We start from the raw sequence: 22,569 nt of genomic DNA, 5'->3' as shown, positions 1-22,569 counted from the left end.
ATTATCTGAATTCTCCATTTCTTGTTCTGTCAATTTAAGTAATCTGTAAAGATTCATTCATTTCATTTATTTGACATTATGTGCAAAATATTTTCTGATCATTTTTTTTCTGCATTTAGTATCTTTATTTTTCTTTCTTGATACAAGCAATTTGGTTTTCCTCTCATTGTTTTCTTACACACACTGGCTACTTGTTTATTTATCTTTATTTTTTTTAAGTTCCTATATTTATTATTTTAACTAAAATTTTTAAAAGTTTCAATGTTCCTGATTTCTTTACTGATTTCTTAGAGTTTCAGTTTTTACAATTAGTTGAGGTCTTTTACTCATCGGTAAATTGATCTGTTCTTTCTCTCTTCTGTAGATGGAAAGTATATATTGATATAAATTTTCACCTAAGGGGTGGCTGCAACCTTAAAGTATTGGTATGTTGGCTCATTGTTGCCATTTTCTTTGATGAAATTATCTACTGCTCCTGATTCATTCTTTAACCCATGAATTCCTTCAGATTAAATTATTTAGTCTCCATTTATGCTTGAATATTTTTTCCATTCAAAGATCCTTTAATGACTATAATTTTTACTGGGTTGTGATCAATAAAGGATATGGTTAAAATTTCTACCTCTGCATTTCTTTATGAGATTTTATATGCCCCAGTACATAGTCAATTTCTGTAAAGGGTCCATATATAGCTTAGGGTCCATATATAGCTTAGAAGTATATATTTTTTTCAATTCCTACCCTAATCTTTAGACATCTATTATATCTAACTTTTCTTAAATTCCACGGAAATCCTTAAGTTCTTTCTTTTTTTCCCCCTCTCTTTTAAAGGTATCTGAAAGGAGTCTGAAAAGAGATGCACCAATGTCTCTATTACAATTCTGCTATTTGTGTCTATGCTAGTGATTTTGAATTGGAACCGTTTGCTTCATTTTCAGTTCTCCTCCTCATTTCTTGACCAGACTCAAGGATCATTGGTTCTTACCTTATTACTTTTTTCCTCCTTTTAATTCTGACTCTTTAAAACACAAATAGGGGCAACTAGTTGACACAGGGGACAGAGCACCAGCTCTATGTTCAGGAGGACCTGAGTTCAAATCTAATCTCAGACACTTAATGCTTCCTAGCTATGTGACCCTGGCCAAGTCACTTAATCCCAAAAGCCTCAGAAAAACAAAAACAAAAACACCACAATCTCCAAAGTTTGAAATTTGTTCAACTTGTGGCTATTACTACCTAATATGACCCTCCCTTTTAGAATCCCCTTTTCATCTCTCACTGTCCCCATGTTTTTCTATTGAGTTTAATGTATTTCTATATTACATTCTTGGTATGTATGTTTAAGTATCTCTGTGTATATATATATCAACCTTCCTTTGCTCATTTAGACAAGGGTGACATTACTCCCTCTACTCCTTTCTTCGTTTTTGCACATTCTGCTCATGTAACTAATTATGAGAAATAGTAAAATTTCCCTACTTCTTCTCTAATACATTCCTTTCTCCTCACTTTTCTTTCCTCTAACAAAAAGAACAAATCTACTTCCTCTACTTGCTTTATTTAACTCCCTTTATAATCAGTGAAGAAATTCAAAGGTCTGACCAAATATTTTTACTTTCCTATCTTTTCCATACTGCTTGTGTTAGAATTTCAAAATTTCTACTCAGTTCTGATATTTTCATCAAGAATACTTGCTTCACCAGGAGCTCGTTATACATAGCAACATGAAGATTATACCATGATCAATTCTAATGGACATGGCTCTTTTCAACAATGAAATTATTCAAACCATTTTCACTTGTTCAGTGATGAACAGAGCCATCTACATCCAGAGTGAGCGAGGACTGTGAGAACTAAGTGTGATTCACAACATAGCATTTTCATTCTTTTTGTTGTTGCATCTTTTTTTTTTTAATGTGGCATGATAATTGTATAAATATGTATACATATATTGGATTTAATATATATTTCTACCATATTTAACATATATTGAACTACTTGCCATCTAAGGGAGGGCGTGGGAGAAGGGGAGGAACATTGGAACACAGGACTTTGCAAGAGCTAATGTTGAAGAATTGTCCATGCATGTGTTTTGAAAAATAAAAAGCTTTTTTAAAAAAAAAATACTTGTTTCAAAGTCCTCTTCCATTAAAAAAAAGTCTTTTTATTTTAACACATTCCAAAAAGCCAATGATAATCTTTAGTGTACCCAGTCAGAACTTTGTGAGTGGATTGATGCTAATCTACATCATCGGATGGTCTGCGGTCCCTTCCTAAGGTTTCCCTGATCAGGACACAGGTCTCTGTAACCTTGGAGCTCTCTTGATTAGGATGTCAGGTAGTCTGAAACTACCTGAGGCTTTCTTCAGGATGCAGGATGATTTCTATACTAATAGGTTTCTTCAATTAAGGTGCTAGGTCATCTTTCATTTCCTCTTGGGTTTTCCCCAGATAGGTCACTGTTGCTTCCATCTCACTTCCCACTGACCTTGATCAAGGGAGTGAATAGTCTCTGTACTCCATGTATTTCCTTCATCAGGATGCTAGGCAGTCTCTGAATTCACTGGGGCTTTCCCAGTTAGGGCAAGGCCAAAAACCTATACTAAGTGCTGGCTTTTTTGGTGGGTTTGAGAGTCACAGTTTCTGGATTTCTTTTTTTGCAGTTCTGGTTTGGACTAGAAAACTAAACTTTCTCTTCGGATTTTTTGGTCACTTCAGATTCTGGTACTCATTGCAAATCACTTATAAGAGTTGAAATGAAAGAGTTGGGTTCCTTTATGACCTACTATATTTGCATATTGCTATATTTGCAAAAACAAATGTTGCCCCATTCTCCTCTCCCAAAATCCAACTATAAATATATTTATGTGGTCTGCTCATATCAGGGCCAACAAGCCCAGAGCCATGCAGTTTTAACTGGAGCCACAATCTGGCTAGAATCCAGGGCATAATTCACATGTGAAATATCTTCTGGGAATGACCTAGAAAGATACGACTAGCTAGTACTAGATTAGACTTCAGTCCAGCCCTCAAGGACTTATTGATCTCCCATACCCTCATCATCAACCTTCTGTACTTCCACTCTTATAACTCCTGTATTTAGGAAGAAAATGAGTTATGAGACACCTCTGTCATCTTAGAAAATAAGAGTCAGGCTAATTGAGAGTTCCCCTCTATCACCATAATTTCCTTTCTCTTTGCCTCCCTCTTCCTAAATTTATTTTAATCTTTATTACAACCTCAGTTCTTCCTGTTCACTTAGTACATCCCACATATTCTGGCCTCACTTCCCTCTGGGAATGACACCATAAAACTGACAAGTTCTTCCCTTGACACCCTAAACCAACTATGTACCATCCCCTATTCTTCAATCCTTTGTCACTTTGTTCTACTAATCTTCAATCATTACATCTAATTCTTCCCTCAAAACTCCTCACTATTTTCTCTTATCCTGTTCTCTTTTGCTCCAACATGGAAAAATGAAGTCACAATTTCCTTTGACAAGCCAAGACATTCCTATGACCTTCAGGAGTTTACTTCAACTGCCACCTCTTTTTCAATTTCTCTATTCTTTCTTCCAATTCATTAACTTCTTTCGGGGTGTTTACAAATATCAAGATCTTTCCCATTCTTAAAAACAAGTAGTTTTCCAATTCCAATAAACTTCAGGTGGAAAATGCCATTTGCATCCAGAAAAAGAACTATGGAGACTGAATGTGGGTCAAAGCATACTATTCACCTTTTGTTTTGTTTCTTTACTGTGATTTTCCCTTTTGTCCTAATTTTTCTTTCCCAACATTACTCATATGGAAATATATTAAAAATGAATGAAAATGTATAATCTATCAGATTGCTTGCTAGCTTGGAGAGAAAAAAAATTGTACTCAAAATCTTATAAAAATGAATGCTGAAAACTATCTTTATATGTAACTAGAAAAATAATACTATTAAAATAAAAATTTTAAAGTTATTTATATCCACACTATTTTTAAAAAAAGGTAGCTTTCCTTCACTTCACCCTGCTAACCACTCAATAGATCATTCTCTAAGAACTGTTTACTCTAGCTGCCCCCAATTCCTTGTCACCTACTTAATTCAATCTTTTATAATCAAACTCATGATGTAATAATCCAATTTAAATTGTTCTCTTCAACTTTACTAAAGATCTCTTACTATTTAATTCAACCACTTTTCTACAACCATAATCCCCTTCTTAATCTCTGCAGCTGTTCATTCTTTTTTTCCCTTCCTTTCTATAACAATATTCTTTCCTAGTCTTCCTCCAAAATGCCTGAACTTTGCTCATTTGCTAGACCTTCACCTACCTTCTACTTTTCCTCACTCTAACTTCTCTCCTATGGCAATTTCATGAATTCCCTTAGATCCCACCTCTACTCAGATGCCTCCCAAATCTAAATGTTTGACTCTGGTCTTGCTTAACTACAATCCCACGTTGCATATTACCTGTTGAACATCTCCACACAGAAATCTCATTAGTATCTCAAATTCAACATATTTGAAACCTAATTTTTTATCCTCCTCCCTCATTATCCTTCTCTCATGTTCTTTAACCAATCATTTGACTAGTTCAGTCAATTCTACCATCATATCATTTCTTATAACTATCCCTTTGTTCTCATGTGACTATTTTTCATCACCTCCTATTTGAACTATGCTTATTCTAATAACTAATAACAGATAATAACCCTCGATTGGTTTCCTAGTTTCCAATCTCTTCTCTCCAAATTCTCCTCCAAAAAGCTACCATGGTAATCTTCCTAAGACACAAACCTGACTACCTTATTCCACCAGTCAATAATTTTATGGATCCTCCACTGCCTAGTTTATAAAGAATAAACTTCTAAGCCTGGTTTTTAAGGACATCTACAATTTAACTCCAAACTACTTTCCCAGACTTATCTCACATTACTGTCTAACCAAACCTGACATTCCATCTCCAGCTTCCATGCATTTGCATAAAATTTCCCCTTGGGGAACTCAATGTCACATGTCTATCTTTGGAATAGTTATCTTTTTTCAAGGTTCAGTGACACATGTTCCAAGAAGTTTTTTGGATACTCCCAGTTGTTACTGCTTTTTTTCTTCCTTGTATTACACCTTGATTTATTTGTGCACCATATTTCACCAGTGGAATGTAAATACCTTGAGGGCAGGGAACATTTCATTTTTAACTTTGTATTCCCAGTCCTGGGCAGCCAGGTAGATAGCACAGTAGATAGAGTGTAAGACTTGGACTCTGGAAAATTTATCATCCTGAATTCAATCTGGTCTCAGATACTTTACTAGCTGTGACTAGTTAAGTCACTTATCCTAATTTACCTCAGTTCCCTCATCTGTAAAATGAGCCACAGAAGGAAATGGCAAACCATTCCAGTTCTTTGCCAAGAAAACTTATGGGGTCACAAAGAGTTAGACACAACTAAAAATGACAGAATATCAACAACAAAAATCCCTAACCCTAGCATTTAAAGCTGCTTAGTACTTTGAGACTCCAAATCATACCACAACGTACTAAGGGGAGATTTTGGAGGAGAGAGACTAACTGTCCAAATCAATTTTTCCTTTTATTCAAACTATTTACATAAACATATAATATGTGTGATTCATCCTTGTAGGCTGTGACACAAAATACAATGACACACCAGTGGCAAATACTTTCTGTACTAATTCATTGCCTGTACTGCTCTTGAGACTTTTATACATCTTTCCAGGTCTATGACATCTGTCTCATTGAAGGTTCTGAGATAACAAGAACAAGTCTGTTTAACCTTCTTCATATTGTATACAAAAGACAGAAAGGCATTTACTAAACTTCTTTGATAGTGCTAAAGACTTTTGAAAGACCAGAGTTTGACAACTTTGGCCTGAGAAAAACTCACCCTAAAATATGTTAAAGATCATGTCTCACTTTTCCAGGTAGCACAATGCTAAAAGGTATACAGCCAGGAGGCAGACACCCAAGGCCAGGTATAAACACTAAGAAAACTCAGTCAGAACACTTCCATTTTTAACCAGAACAATAGAGAAATTACAAGAACAAGCCACCTATAAAGTATATTAAGACTGTAATTTCATGATGAAGAATTAATTTACATTTTTTCATAATCTTGTGAATTCAACAACAAATGATGTTTTTAAATGATTGCAGAAATAGAAAGTTTAGTCTATTAAAATTTTTTTTAAGTTAAAGTTTTATTGCAGAAGCCAAGAAATTTAATTATTTTATTTTGAAAGGAAAAAAAAACCTTTATCAAGAAATCACAATGATTATCCCTTATACCTAAACCCATAACATACTTTTTGTGATTTCATCCTCACAACTACTACTCAGTAAAATGGAAAAGGCAGGGAATCTCACCAATTAATAGATAAGAAAATGAAGACTGACAAAAGTTAAAGATTATAAGCTAATAAATTGTAAAAGCACAAGGAACTATGGGATATAATAGGAAATGTAATAAATTTGGAGTTAGGAGAACTGGATTTGAACCCCAGTCCTGAGATTCCTAACTGTGTAATCTTTTTTTTTTAACCGAGGCAATCAGGGTTAAGTGACTTGCCCAAGGTCACACAGCTAGGAAGTGTTAAGTGTCTGAAGCCACATTTGAACTCAGATCCTCCTGACTTCAGGGCTAGTGCTGTCCACTGCGCCACCTAGCCACCTGTGTAATCTTAAGCAAATTAGCCACCACTGCTCCCCTCTGGAGCTCAGACTCCTCATATGTAAAAGGAAAACATTTCAGGGTTTTTTAATAAACATATTTCAGTAATTGTATCTCACTATCATTGGTTTCCTGTGTATTTTTTATTTTTTGCCTTTAACAACAGCATTCTGAGATGATGGGCTTCCCCAGGCTACCAAAGGGATCCATGACATAAAAAATACCGAGAACCTCTATTCTAGATGATCTCAAAGTCCCCTCCAGCTCGAAATTCCAAGTTTCAAAATTGTAAAATCTGCTACCCTGATTTCAAGTCCAGGCATTTTTTGATCCACTCAGCTGCTCTCATTTCTTTTTAGAAGCCACAAAAGTTTGGCAAAGTCGCATTAGGTCCAGACAGTCCAGGATATAAAAAACAATGAGAGCCATTACAAAAACAATAGTGAATTTCCATAGTCTGGGTTTATTTACAAATTCATCTCTAGAAAAGCTATACTCAACATTCAATGGAAAGATGACTTTATTATATGGTTTGGACATCAGGCAGCTAGCCAAGATTTTAGTTAAATTCAACAACTATCTGTACACATGAAAGGGAATAATGAATATGGGTCAAGGAAAGTCATTTTGATAGCCCAGAGGGGGGAAAAACCCAAATAGTACAGTAAAAAAACACAGTACAAACAAATATAGCCTAAAGCACCAGTTCCCAAGACACACAGACTTAACAAGAAGAAAATATGGCACAGTTCATGCTAGGCAAGTAACAACCCCAAACTCAGTGGCTTTTTGCCTTTTGAAGCAGGCAATATATTGGCTCCAAGATTAAGAGAAATAAATCCTATGTTTATAAATTGTGGAGATAGCTTAGTGTCCATATATTTGTCAGTTCTGACAATTATAACATTAAAGCAACATCCCAGATCCACCTAACTCAAGAAGTCACTTATTCCTGATATAAAACATAGATACATCATCATGATTTTTTGTAGCATTATACATACATTATCTCATTTTATCCTCATAGTACTCAACCTTCCTAGAGGTATTACCTACAGTTTATAAATGAAGAAACTGAAATAAAGAGGATAAATGATTTTCTCCAGAAATACTAGCTAGTGTCAGAAGCAGAATTCAAAATTTAGTCTTCTGATTCCAAATCCAGCCCTCTTCTACCTCCATCACATTTTCTGTGTATATTTTCTTGAGGGTAGGGGTTATATCTTCTTTCAGTTCTTAATTCCACCCTTCATCCCTCCACATACAAATACATTCACACTCCACCTAGTACAGTGCTTTCCATACACAGTCGTGCTAAATATTTTTGTATTATATTATTCAATTTAAAGATACAATTAAATCTGGGAAATGCTTGTACTAAAGGATATTCTCCAGATTTGAGACCAGCAACATGAGACATCAGAAAAAAGAAACAAAGGAAAAGGGAATAAATTAAAATGAGATACAAGTCAACTCAATAGTCTAATCCGGGAGTCAAACACCTGACTGGAACCTTATTAAAATAAAACTGGGACATAGCTATTTACTTATAATTTATATTTGTATTATATATAAATATTTATTTTATTAGATAACAAAACAAGTAAAACTCATGTATAACATAACATTTTAAAACTATGTTAATATGTACAAGCCTTCAGGGATCCTTATTACTTTATATAACAGATTAGCGACCAATCATTTTTATTTGCTTGTAACACTACTAGTGTAACCAACTAATAAGCCAACTCATGGTTCACTTTCCAAAATAAATAAAAGTACTAGCTTGTCATTGAAGAGTAACAAGGAATTAACAAGAACAAAAAAAAAAAAAAAAAAAAGCTTGTATATTTATGAAGTTCATAAGAATGGAAACTGTCACATGCTAGCAGCAACCCTCAATTAATTTTAATACCATTCCAGTAATCTCTCTCCTTTGCTATAGGATAGTACCTTCTTTCTGGAACCAGATTCATCTCCTAAAACATCCAAGGAACAGAAGATCCTACCTGGTTCATGGCAGGAGCAAAAAGATCATTATGAGGCTTTATTACAAAAAGAATCCTTTAAAATTTTATTCTCATAGAACAAGGTTGAAAGGATTAGAATAAATGTTTCAACCTTCCTTCCTTCCTTCCTTCCTTTCTTTCTTCCTTCTTTTCAGATAAGGTCTAGTGTAATTTCCTTTTTTTTTTTTCAATTTTAATAGCCTTTTATTTACAGATCTAGTGTAATTTCCAAAACAATAGAGAAAAAGAGCTAGTATTTGAAACTCCTATCTTTCTTCTCAAAGTTGGGCTCATGGGCTCATTCTACATACCATACCACTCACTGAATACTCTAGCCTTCAATCACTGCAAAAAGCCAATAATGACTTCCAATGTGCTTCTGAGGCCCTAAAGAATCTATGAAAATTGTTCTCCTCCCTCTGAGGAACTTGACCAAGTTACTTTATCTGTCTTACTTTACTTACTTATTTATATAAGTGGAGGTTTCCTCATCTACACAGGGAGACTAAGCATACTCTTATTATCTACCTTACAGGGCTACTCAAGAATTGAGATCAAATATTCGGTAACCATAAAGTGCCATATAAATATGCCTAAAACACTTTAGGCAGATGCACACAAAGTAAACACTAAGAAAGTGCAGTAATTAGCCCAACACCACAAATCAAGTCCTTCTTACTAACAGGCACTAGGCAGAACTAGCCTCAGACCCCATGAACTAAATCAAGTAAGTGGAGCTTGGGAGGCTGATCAACCTGGTGGCTCCACACTGACCAGGACTCTCTGCTGGGATTCAGAGAAAGGTAGGTAAGGAGCAAGGCCTGGTGCCTTTTAATCGTTGTCATACAGCATCTAAAATGACTAGCACTTGTGGTGTCTGATGTGAATATCACAAAGAAAAAGGAGAATAAAAATTCACAAAGGGAAAAGCGCAGAGAAAGAAATTCAAAATCGGTACTAAAACAGGTAAATCAGACCAACCGTTTCATATAAATCAATCAAGAGATAATCTTGTTCAGGTTACTTTTTTTTTTTTTTTTGGACTTCCTGGTAACATTGATGCAGTGGGGAGAGGATTCAACAATTCAACAATCCTATTTACTGCGTACTTTATCAATGTGAAGGAGTGGAAAGAGCACTGGCTTTAGTGTCAAAGGTCCTTTGCTAAAAATCCTAACTTGGTTTTTTGAGTTCATTAGGATAAGGAGTAAAACCCCTTCAGTACAACTTAGTCTTTTTAAAAAGTTGCCAAGAACACAACAAAAGAGAGTCAAAGAAAGGAAAGACTTGAACCCAGATTTTCCTGGTACAGAGACCAACTCTCTAGCCACTAAACCTCAATGCCTCTCACAAGAAGGCACTATTGGAAAGAATATATCTCTTCTCTGTTAGAATCCTATTATTTACTATTTTGTGACCTTGAAAAAAATCACTTCAAATTATAGGAGGGTTGAACTTGTCCTGTCCCCTCTTTCTTTATCTGTATTAGATATCTTTCAGCTCTAAATCCAAGAATTCTAAAGATAAAAAAAAAAAATGCATTCTCTGTCATCATAAAGCTTACCATGTAAAAAGCTGTTATTAGGCCAGTTCAATATCAGTTTGATAGGATATCTTGCTGAGTGTCCCAGAGATTTTTCATAGGATTTAATGTATTTAACTTTTTAATTACTGATTTGGCTAAAGGAATAGACAAACATGTTTTGAAAAATTTGCAAGGACATGAACCTAATAAGTATATATAACCATTGAAGGAGAGTGTTATAACTCAAAAAGATTTTGACAGGCTAGAATAAATAAAAGAAGATATTATAATAGGAATGAATATAAAGTGATATATTTAGTATAAAAATTTTACTAAACAAATATAGAATGAGGGAGTCATAGCTAAAAAGTTTGTGTGAAAATTATCTGAAGTTCCACTGAATTACAAATTAAAAGCGAATCCAGAGTGTGACATGACAGTTAAAAAAAACATTATAAGAAGCAATGTCCAAACAAAGTAATCATCCCTTTGTGATCCATCCTATGAAAATATTTGAAAAACTGTTCAGTTCTAAGAATAATTTAGGAAAGAAGCTGATAAATGAGACCTTGTCTTGAGGAAGTCAACTACAATGATGAGAGAATGAGAAACCATATCATAAAAGCACCTATTGAATGAATTAGAGATGTTTAATTTAGAGAAGACTTAGAAAAGACATGAAAACATCCTTCTTCATTTATCTGAAGAGTTGTCATGTGATGAGGATTAGTCTTTTCCTTTGTCTCAAAGGATCTAAATAGGAGCAATAGGTAGAAGCTTTGAAAAGACAGATCTTAAGCTTGATGTGAGGAAATGAGATTTGTCCACAAGTAGAATGGGCTGCCTTAGAAATAAAGTGATTTTTCTCATTAGAGATTTACAAGAAAATATTGGAAAGATCTTTGCTCACTTGTTGGGGATATTGCTAAAAAGATTCTCACTCAGACATGAGTTGAGCTCAATAGTATTGAGGGTCCCTTTCAATACTACAATATTCATACAGATAGGGAGGAAAAGAGTACAGTATGATGGAGGAAATCAATTAATCAACAAATACTTATTATTCCCATGTGCCAAACACTGTGCTAAGCACTGGATATTAAAAAAAAAAAAAAAAGCTAATATGATACTCTCTTACCCTCAAAGAACCAATATTCTTTGGGGGAACGCCACATTCACAGATAAACAAGCAGATTATATACAAAGAAAAATACACAGTGATGGGATGGGAAAGAACTAAATTTTTGCAATCTTATAGGAGCTGACATTGAGCTGAGCCTTGTTGGGTAATAGGGATTCAAAGAGGCAGATATAAGAATATCCCATTATATGGAGGAAACAGCCTATGCAAAGATAGATGATAGGAGGTGGGATATAATATAGAGTGACCATGAAATTGGCCAATTTGGCTTGAGGACAAAGTATGTAAGAGAAAGGGCAATAATATTTCATCAGCCTAGAAAGATAAATGAGAGCTATGTTATTGTTGTTGTGATAGTTCAGTTATTCATTTATGTTGAACTTTTGTCATGGGGTTTTCATGGCAAACATACTGGAGTAATTTGCCATTTTCTTCTTCATTGTGCCCCCATTTTACAGATAAGAGACTGAGACAAAAGTTAAGTGACTTGCCCAGGGTCACACAGCTAGCAAATGTCTGAGGTTGGATTCTACTTCTGATCTTCCTCATCCAAGCCTCATGCTCCCTCACCAACTGTAACAAATGCAGCTATATTATAAAGGATTTAAATATCAAATGCAGGAGTTTGAGTTTTTAACCTAAAGAAAATAGGGAGACATTAAAGCTTCTTGTTCAGAAGAGTAACATAATCAGACCTGTACTTTAGAAATACCAATTTAGCAACTGTGTGAAAGATGGATTGGAGAGGGTGGAGATTAAGATGCAAGAAGACCAATAGTCCAGAGGGGAGGTGATGAGCACCTGGACTAGAATAGTTGCCTTATTGCAATGGATGCAAGATTGTTAAGAAAGTAGAACCAAGAGGTCTAGGCAGCTTATATCTGGAAGTGAGTGAGAGTAAAAGCTTGGGTTTAAAAAAAAAAAAAAAAAAAAAAAAAAAAAGGTAGTATTCTTGTATTCTTGATAAAAGCAAATAAGTTAGAAAAGGAAAGAGTTTTGGAGTAAAGATGAGTTCTGTTTGGGGATATATTTTAAGTTTAAGATGTCCATGGAACTTTCAGGTAGAAATGTCCAATTTAGGCAGTTGGAAAAATAAGACTGGAGCTCAAGAAAACTATAGGGGATCTGCAGATTTCAGAGACATCTGAAAAAAAAAATGCTGGTTGAATCAATGGGAAATGATGGGGTCACTAAGAGAAAATGTATAAAAATAAAAGGCCTAGGACATAGTCCTGGAGATATACCCACATTTGGATGTGAGGATATGGATGCTAAATAAGCAAAGAAGGAAAAGAGGTCATGAGGTCAAGCATGAAAGAGGAATAAAGTAGAAGAACAGAAGACTGAAAAGAGTCAAGTCTAGAATATAGAATATAGAAAGAAATATAGAAGAATAGAATATAGAAAATAAATGGTATTAAAATAAAACTATACAGTTGATGCCGGAATTCAGGAAGGTCTTGAATACCAGCAGCAGGACTGTTTAAACTTTATTCACTAAGCAATGGGAGCCACTGATGATTTCTGAGTAGAGGAATAGCAATCACAATAGTGAACTAGGAAGATTTCCTCAGGAATTGGTCTGGAAAATTAATTAAAGAGACTTTAGGGCAGGATCTATTGATTTTTTCTGGGTGTGAGTGGCAATTTTTAAACAGTTTTTTTAGTCCCACTTTGCCCTAGGAAGCACATATATGTAGTTCCCACTAAAACACGTAGAAGATGAACCAAACCCTGAGGACAGTTTGTCCCATGGGAATTTAGGAACCACAGCTGCTGGTTCCTTTCCTACAGTTAAAACCCTCTGTTTGTATCGGCAACATGATTTCCAGGGCAACCAAGGGCAACATATTAGAGAATTATGACTCTGGAAGGAAGTGGATTAAACTTTAATAGTTAAGAATAATCATCATTTTTATAAAAAGATACATATCTTCCTTAAGGAAGAAGGAATGAAAAGTTTTTTAAAAAGTGAAACATTAATTTTCAAAATACTTAACTACCTATACTTTAAAGATTTCTCCACTTTAAAAAAAGAAAAAAAAAATGATTTAAAAGTGACCAGAAGCTCTGGGAAATAGAAAAAAATGAAAACTCTATAAATGATTACTCATGATATGACTAATATGCCAAAAAGGCTAAGTATTCAATTAATCCCATTATCTACTTATTTCTATTATTCTAAGAAAAAAAAAAAAGTATATTGTTGATTAGTAATTCTGCATCAGTTTCTCCTTGGCACCTAAAATCATACAGAAACAATGTTTCACCTAGATAAAGAAATATTTCAAGGCAAATGAATTATGAAATACACACAAACACACATACCAGTAGTACAAATGAGGTGGTTAAAACAAAACAAAATCTGAAGGCTAGTAAATTCTCAGTAGTAATGTGCAAGTAGGGATCATCTATGCCTCCTTCAGATTTTTATTTGTGAACTGTAAAGTAACTATAACATATTATCTGGTTGAGTTTATAAATTTCTTTTTTAAATTTCGAGCCCCTGGAGCACGCAAAGTCTTCTAGTGCCAAAAAATTGCATCAGGAACTTAATGAATTCAGTGAATACAGATTCAAAAACAGAAATGATACACTTTTACCTCTAATAAGATTTGAATATCTAGAAACTGTACTAAAATAAGTGACTCACAAAAATCAATCTGCTTTAAACTAGATTACTGACTTGGTGAGTCATTTCTTTAAATATTGGACCAAGAGCTGAGAGGTACTATTTAAATAAGGCTTAATTCCTACTAAACAAATGATAACACATTTGCCTTTTTCCAATATAAAAACAGTCAGTTTGTAACAGGCAGAACAAGTATACTTAATTTTGCAAAAGATGAACTCAAAAGGACATGAACACCAAAATTAAATAATAATAGATTGAAAAGGGGATTTTCAAGGTTTAGTCAAAGACCTTCTTTTTACAGATGGGAAAACTAAGGACTTGCACAAAGTCATATAGGTAGTACATGATAAATTAGAATCCAGGTCTGGCAATTTGGCAATCTCTCCACTGCACCTTTGTGAACTGGATTTGTTACCTGTAAAATTTATATTTTGAATGAACTTGAGAAATATATTTTATAGGAAAATGACATTCTTTAAATAATTACTTATATTTATGTAGTGGCTTATATGGTTTAAAAAACACTCCCAATATGTTTTAATCTTCATCTCAAGAGCAAGGTAAAATAGGTGTTTTTATTCTTATTTTTCAGATAAGGAAATGGAATTTCAGAAAAGGAAAGTGACTTGCCCAAGAATCACAGAGCTAGTAGCAAAACAAGGACTTGAATCTAGTTTAGTAAGAAAGTAGCCATAATGAAGATCATTTTGCATTGTATTTTGTAAAATTCAGCCTTTTATTTACTGGATTCACTTAAGTGAGCTAAGACTAATTAGTTTTGGAAAGAGGACGACCCTCCTGCCTCTGCACCAATATGCATAAATCATTATGATATTTAAATGACACAAAGCAAAAAATCTAGAGCAGGCTTTTAGTGTTTTTTTTGTTGTGTGGTTTTTTTTTTTTTTTTGCTAAAATCCAGTAGCTTTGTAATCAGCTGATTGCTGAGATTAAAGATAATCTCCTGCCCATGCCTCATGAATTTTTAAGATGTTTTAACTATTGAGCTAAAATTAATCAGACATGAGTATCCCAATCAAATTTCATGACAATCCTTACAATGTACTGACTTTCCTAAGTCTTCTACAATTATGGAGGGTGAGGGGAAGAGGAAAGAAAGAGTTATGAAATTAAAGCTACAGTTTTCATAATTGTACGGAAAGGAAAGCAATTAGTCAATAAACATTTATTAGATCTCTACTATGTGCCAGGCAGTGAGTTGGGACACAAAAATAGGTAAAAGACAGACAGTCCCTGTCCTAAAGGAGCTTACAATTTAATGGAGAGACAAGATGCAAATCTATACAAGCAAGCTGTACAGGATAAATAGAAAATAAGAAAAGAAAGGCATTAAGATTAAAAGGGGTTGGGGAGGACTTCCATTAAAAGATGGAGTCTAATTAGGACTTGAAGCCAGGAAGGTCAGCAGGTAGAGGAAATCGAACCTACCAGGCCTGGGGGTTCACCAGAGAATGCCTAGCCCAGGAAGGAGTGTCTTATTCATGGAACAGCATGAAGGCCATTGTCACCAGATCAAAGAATATGTGATAGTGAGTAAAGTGCAAGAAAACTGGAAAGGGAGGAGGAAACTAGATTATGAAAAATTTTGAATATGAAACAGAGCATTTTGTATTTGATCCTGGAGGCACCAAGGAGCCACTGAAATTTACTGAATAGAAAGGTGGCACAGTGGGAGCTTTGCTTTAGGAAAATAATTTTAATGACTGAAAAGGAGAGCGGACTGGAGTAGGGAGAGACTTGAGGTGGATAACCGTAGCAGTAGGCTATTATAACAACCCAAGCATTAGGTAAGTAACGAGGATTTGTACTAGAGTAGTAGCTGAGAGAGAAAAGAAGGGGACATACTTGAGATGTTATGTTGCTAAGGTGAAACTGGCAGTCCCTGGCAACAGATTGGATAGAGGAAGTGAGAGATAATGTAGCATCCAGGATGACTCCCAGGCTATGAGCCTGAAGGACTTAGAGGATGGTCTCTTCTTTTACAGTAGTAGGGAAGATAGGAAAAGGAAGATTTAGGGAGAAAGATGGTAGGAGCCTGGTACAGTGGAAGGAACCCTGGCTTTGCTTTCAAAGGACTTCAGTGAGATTTGAACTCTGACACTTATTATCTGTTTAACTTTGGACAAGTAACCTAACATCCCCGAGTTGCAGTCTCTTCATATGTTGAAGAAGAAAGGGTTTGACTAGATGGCTGTATGATCTTATGATCCTATGAAAAAAGATGCAGGTAGCAAGCATGGTGTCCCAGATTGAGGATTGACCTTGAAGTCAGGAGAATCTTAAGTTCAAAGTGTATGTCTGACACAGAAATACCTCATGACTATAGGCAAGTCATTCATCCTCTCAATGACACAGATAACTCTCTCTCTAAGACTATAAATGACAAGTGAAGAGAGTAAACAATAAGTTCCTATGCTGATGAAATTTTAAAATCTAGACTTTTTAAAATAAAGTGAACATTCCTCTAGTAAATAAAGGCTCTAACAATGACCATATGAGTTTATGACAAGTTTCTTAGTTCATCTGAGCTCAGTTTTCAAATGTAAAATGATTAAAGGTTCAAGAATTGGACAAGATTACCTTGAGAGTTCTAATGACCTTTTAAAATCAAATATGCAATTCTCTACAAAAAGTTCATCTAAATATGTTTCCTATCAGAACACCAAACATCTTTGGTGGATTTTGCTTTTTATTCAAGCAAGCAAAAATTGCCTCAATTTAGAAAAAGAAAAATGCTCTGTGCTTCATTGAATAAATCATTGTTAGGTTTCTTCACTTAATCACTAGCTACAGAAGATTTGCCCAAGAGTCTAGAGGAATTAATAAGAGTATTAAAGTACTGGATCTTATTCCATTAACTTTTCTTAAAATAACTTCAAGTCAAAACATTAAACCTATAGAAATTTGCCAATAAGAAATTTCCAAAATGTTGACTCAATATTTCTATTCAGGATGTCCCAAAAAATCTTAGTGCAGTTTTAAGTTTTAATTACTTTAATTTTTGAGATATCCTGGATAGGAATATTTAATAGCCTTTGAAAATCAAATGTGTAGTTCTATACAAAATGTTCATGTTTCTTATCAAAATTTCAAATGACTTTAGCGTGTTTTTTAAATTAAACAAGTAAAAATTGCCTCAGTATAGAAAAAGAAAAATGCTTCACTCCGTTTAAGTACATCATTGCTGGGTTTCTTCACTTAGGCACCAGCTTTGCCCTAAAAGCTAGAGGAATTAATGAGAGTACTTAAGGACTGTTTAGTATCTATGATCACCTCACTAAATTTTACTAAAATAACTACAAGCCAAAACATCACCATAGCAACCTACCAATAAGCAGAATTTCTAAGATGATCCAATATTCTTATTTAGGATGTCCGTAAAGTCTTAATGCAGTTTCAATGGATAAACACCCATCAACATGTTGCTATAGCTTTAATGTTTGGTTAAAAACCAAACTTTTGGTTTTTTAACCAAAGTTTTGGTTAAAAAGATAAAGCTTTAATTATTTAAAACTACACTAAGAATTTTGGGACAACTGTTTTTGTGTGGCCGGAAATCAAACTGGTTGTGTAAATATACAAAATGCCAGAAGCAGCCTATGCTCATAGTTTTTAGTTATAATCTAATCTTGACCAGTTTGCAAGCTAGCTCAGTGATGTCTAAAACTTTCTTCACTTTGTATTTTGTTATTAGTTCTGTAACTTTATATTGTTTCTGAAACCTCTTTAGGTCAATTAACTATAACATCATATCTAATTTGGCAGCATTCATTCTGTACTTTTCAAGTTAGAAAGACAGTTTCTGGGAACCCTTAGTAAGTAAAATACAGAAGGACTGATGATCAAGATGTAAAATCTAAGCTATTGCAAATCACTGCCTCTAGAATCAGAGAACCAGGACCAGAGAACCACGAGCTCTGCTTAACTTCCTGAGTGACCTTGACAAGTTATTTCCCCCTTCCGGAGGAAGGAGGATTCACCTGCAAAATGAGAGGGTTAATCTAGTTGATGATTTCTAAAGTCTTGTTACAGATCTCAGTCTTGAGTGCTGCATACACACGAACACACACATATATACACATTATCTCATAATGTACATAAAAGTACATAAGCATCTAATAGTGATTATAGTTTCTAGAACACCTAGTGTTTATGACCCCTCTAACAAATGATACCTGTAAGACAACTAACATTTGTTAAGCATCTACTATTACATGCCAGCCACTGCTGGTTGTACTTAAAAAGACAAAAACAGTCATGATTTCAAGGAAACCACAGTCTAATACTAATCTGCTGAGTTTACATTCGAGGCTCAATCCCCGTCTAATCAGATTCTGAGAAGCCAAAGAAAGTTCAGGACTCATGGGGGAGGGGATATATGCCAGTGAAAGTAGATGACAAACCCAAACTGAGTCCTCCAGAACAAAGCTATTAACTCTTGATAGTTAATCCCCATAACAAATGACAAAATCAAGGCAGGTTATAAGAGGAGGTTTAGGAAATCGCTCTTTTTTCTAAAAGGTGGCACTGGAAAACCCAAACCTTCCGGACCTAAAAGCTTTTGGCAAGTCTCAAAAAATCAAGAAGGTGGACAAGCAGCAGCTCAGCAAGACAAGTTCCTTACGGCCAGACATCGATGTAGTTCAGGGTAAAAGTTGGGTAGGTCGGAGGGGAGACAATGCAAAAGGTAATGAAGAGTGGGATTTTCAAATAAAAAAAATTTTAAGACTAAAAGGCCAACAATCAATAGCAGATTTCCTAAGACCAACCTACGCTGGAAACAAAGAGCTTCTGTTCCCTACAGGATTAACCCTGCTGCTTCTGGATTCTGAATAGAAACTTTTCCCTTGGATAGAGAAGGGAAGAGGTTGTGTGTATAGAGGGTGGGGGGGTAAAGAGGACCCAGTTTCTGCAGAGCTCAGGAAGTGCAAGAATTTTAGCAAAGGAACGGGGCTCGGAATCATCAAAAAGATACACTCCGGACGTCAAGAAAGAGGAGGAAACTAAGGCCAGGAAATGTGCCAGGCGGGAGGGGAAGAAGGGAAGTCCTTGATCAAATAGCTGCAGGCTCTGAATTCGAACCCAGGCCTCAAGAGCCCAAATCCAAGGTTTTCTACAGGCGCGCGGAAGAGCAATTCCCGCAGGAGAGCCGAGCCGCAGGGCGGGGAAGGCGAGGCACGGCTCGCCGTTGGAGGCAAGGGAGGGAGGGAGGGAGGAGGTGCGGGCCGTGGTCCCCGGGGCGCGTCCGAGCCGCGCCAACGGAGCCGCAGGAGGGAGGCAGGGAGGCAGGGGAGGAGGAGGAGGAGGAAGGCTTCCCCGGGGCTTCCGCGCCGCCGCCGCCCCGGTCGGCCCGGGATCGCGCTCCGGGAGGACCCGCCGCCTTACCTCCTCGATGGCCGCCACCGTGTTCCTGCACTGGGTGGTGCGGGTGGTGAAGCTGGAGGCGGTGGGAGCTTTGTAATCCTCATGGGTCTCGGCCACGAATTCCGACACGGAGATCTGGTCCGGCATCGCCTCGGCCGGGACACGGGCGGGGGGCACGGGCTGGGGCGGGCCGCCAATACCGGAGACCCGGGGGGGGGGGGGGGCAAAGCAGGAACGCAGCCGAGCGCGACCCCGGAGCCCGGCCGCCGCCGCCCGAGCCTGCGGCTCCCCTCGCCCCGCCCGGACAAAGGGAAGCCCCGCACCGGTGGCCTCGGAGCCCGCCCCGCAGCGGTGGCCTCGGAGCCCGCCCCGCCCGAGAAAGCAGGCTCCGAGCGAGTGGCTCTCCCTCGCGGGGCGCTCAGCCCGGAGCCTCGCAAGGCGGCAGCTGCGGACGCGCCGCGGCGCTCTCGCCTCCTCCCGCTGGGCGCCCGCCGGCCGCGGACGTCGCCGCCTCTCGGGGTCGCCTCACCAGCCGCGCTCGCCTCCTACCCACCCGTCTTTTTTTTTCTTCTTTTTTTTCTGAATGAGACCCCGAGGCAGGCGCATAGAGCCAGAGCGGGAACTCCCCGCCGCCCAGCCTCGAGCACCGACTCCACCACGGGAGGATGGAGGGGGGCGGGGCCGAGCTTCGGGGGCCGGGGGCGGGGCCAGCCGCTCCGGAGAGAGCTGCCAATCACCGACCTCCCCGAGCCGCTGGAAAGCTAAGCCACCTGGAAAAAAATCCAGGCATGGGAGGGGAGGGATGTGGTGGGCACGGAGGAGGGGCCCGGACTCAACCCCCAGCCCCCGCAGGGGTTTCGGACACTTTCGGCGCTCCCCACCCCCACCATTTTGTGCCGGGCTTCCAGGCCGTGCCTGAGGGTTCGAACTCCGCCCCCTAACCCGCCAGCTGTGTCAAAGCGTTCAATGCTCCTCCCCTCCCCCACCTCGTGTGAGCTTTCCGCGTCCCCCTCCTCGGGAACGGCTGGCCCTTGGAACTCTTTCTGCCCGTCCTCCACGCCCCCCACTCCCTAAACTGAGTCTGAGAGCTCGGGGAGCTTTCCCTCCCCGCTCCCCAGGTGGTGGCCGCGCACTCGGGAGTCCCTCTCCTGCGAATTATCCTCCCCTCCCTCCTCCAAGGTCTAAGTACATCGTAAGTCCCTTCTTCGCGGCTCCAAAGTAAGGGAGGGGGGGTGCGTGTGTCTGTTTTACGTGCACATGCGTTAACACACCCTAGAGCCGGTGCCAGAGTCCATCCCCATTTCACCCTGACCCCACCCCTGTGGAGGAGCCTCGCTTCTGCCAGTGTTCTCCCATCACAAAGAGGGCAAATCCTTTTGTGGTAGAGCAATAGTTTGAAGATTAAGCTCCCTGAATGAGAACGGGCTCCACCCATCCTGGAAAGAGGCAAACCGTCCCTGCTGCTACTCTTTTCCTTGCCTCACGGTCCAAATTCGCCCGGTACTAAGACAGAAGAGATCCCTAGTTCTGGGGTTTCAGGTCCCAGGACTTCAGGGCCTTCCTATACACATTGAAATCACAAGCCATTCTCAAAATGGTGCCTGTTGCTTGTTGTCTTGAAGTTATGAACGGCAGCGAGACAAATGATTTCTTAAAACGAGAGATTTAGAGCAGCAAGGATTTCTGAAGTCATCTTGTTTCATCTCAGCGTTTAACAGAGGAAGGTCCAGACAGGTCAAGGTGTCCAAGGTCAACAGGTTTCAAGCCACTTGGCCGAGCTTCAGAACTACATCTTCTAAACACAGAGTTCCGGCTCTTGGAATTGTATTACGAAAGCTCCTGCTCAAGTTTGAGTGTAAAACCTCTCTCAGCAGACCCTGCAATAAAATACTGCAGTGGGTATTCCAGGAGGAAGCGGAGGAAAGTGGGGGCAGGGTGTGGTGGGAGACTGTAGAAGGTGGTTTTTCTCATCAGCTCTGGCAGGGCCATTAAGTAAAGGATCAGAATTCATTCGGAACAGCAGGAAAATTTCATAACAGAAATGAATTAGCAAATGAAAAAAAAAAATCCTGAAAAAAGGCTCTGTGTATATGGCGCTTGTGTGTATTTTAATAACTTCTGAGGAAATTCCCACACTTAGGGGGAAAATCCCAAAGCTCTAAAGATATTTTATCCTAGAGAAATATATGCCTGCTTTTATTTTATAACTTACTTCAAAGTCAAGCCCTTTAAGTTTATGATAGGCATGCTGAAGGGTTTGTGTTGCTACCAGCAAGAAAACTAAAAAAAACATCTTTACAAAAATCTTTTGTGCATCTGAAAAAAGGAGGAAGCAGAAGAGACATTGAAAATGTAGTCCAAGACTTTTTATAAACCTCCTGGCAGACAGGGCACACTCCAGCGGCATTTAAGTGCTTATCCATCCATCTATATGTGACATGGGAGGACTCTGGTTAGTAGTGATGACATTAACTTGCTGACATTTTATCAGGATTCTTTGTTAACTATAATACTTTTTTGTGTAAAGCTTTTAATTAATATCAGTTTATCCTTGCATTTGGCAGCAAACTGTAAACTAAAGCAAATGCCATTCTGTTTTCAGTTTCATATTCTTCTTTTACACATATATGCATATTTTTTCTATATACTTTCTTCAAATTCATTTCCTGACACTCTTAAACTACCCAATTTTCCTTCTTTTTTTGGTCACACTGGTGGGACCAGATAAGGAGAAGCATTCTATCAAAACCTATTTTCACCTCTTCATCACAGGGCAAAGGTGACCCTGGACGGATATTCCAGAAGAGTGTATGTACCAAGTTGGAAAGGCTTTGAGTGATAGACTAAATTTGTTATCTGAGTACCAACCTAGCTAAGTATAGAGAGAGGCTCATGACCTACTGGCTCCAGGGTGGCTAATACTAAGAGAAGAATTCTTTGGCCATGGCAACTGATGGAACAAAAAAAAATTTTTTTTTACATGTTCCTAAATCCTGTGTGACCTACTTCTACTTCTACTAATACAGTGATATTAGTGGAATACAGTAAAGGGGTAGGAGATTTAAAAACTATACAGTTCTTAAGCTGACTATAGACAATTTTATAATTAAATATCAGCTTTTTGTCCAATAAACAAATTGATGTATCACAGGAAGAAACAAATACATCAGTATTAACATAGAACAGGGATT

The 22,569-nt window shown here is 37.8% G+C and overlaps 1 protein-coding gene across 7 annotated transcripts in view; it reads right to left on the bottom strand.

Moving 5' to 3' along the window:
* The window catches only part of ASAP2 (ArfGAP with SH3 domain, ankyrin repeat and PH domain 2), a 259,957-nt gene extending 240,073 nt beyond the window's left edge, over positions 1-19,884 (bottom strand). For 6 of the 7 annotated variants that reach the window (XM_031951202.1, XM_031951204.1, XM_031951205.1 and 3 more), the window contains exon 1: positions 19,400-19,593. In XM_031951202.1, the coding sequence (XP_031807062.1) occupies positions 19,400-19,525 (126 nt within the window). In that variant the 5' untranslated portion in view covers positions 19,526-19,593. Of the gene's footprint in view, positions 1-19,399 lie in introns of all 7 variants that reach the window. The other variant, XM_031951206.1, reaches the window with a different exon arrangement.
* Between the last annotated feature and the right edge of the window lie 2,685 nt (positions 19,885-22,569).

This window comes from Sarcophilus harrisii, chromosome 2, assembly GCF_902635505.1.
Source record: "Sarcophilus harrisii chromosome 2, mSarHar1.11, whole genome shotgun sequence".
Lineage (NCBI taxonomy): Eukaryota > Metazoa > Chordata > Mammalia > Dasyuromorphia > Dasyuridae > Sarcophilus > Sarcophilus harrisii.
Note: the sequence above shows the minus strand (reverse complement) of the source record. Positions and strands in the feature narration are given on the sequence as shown.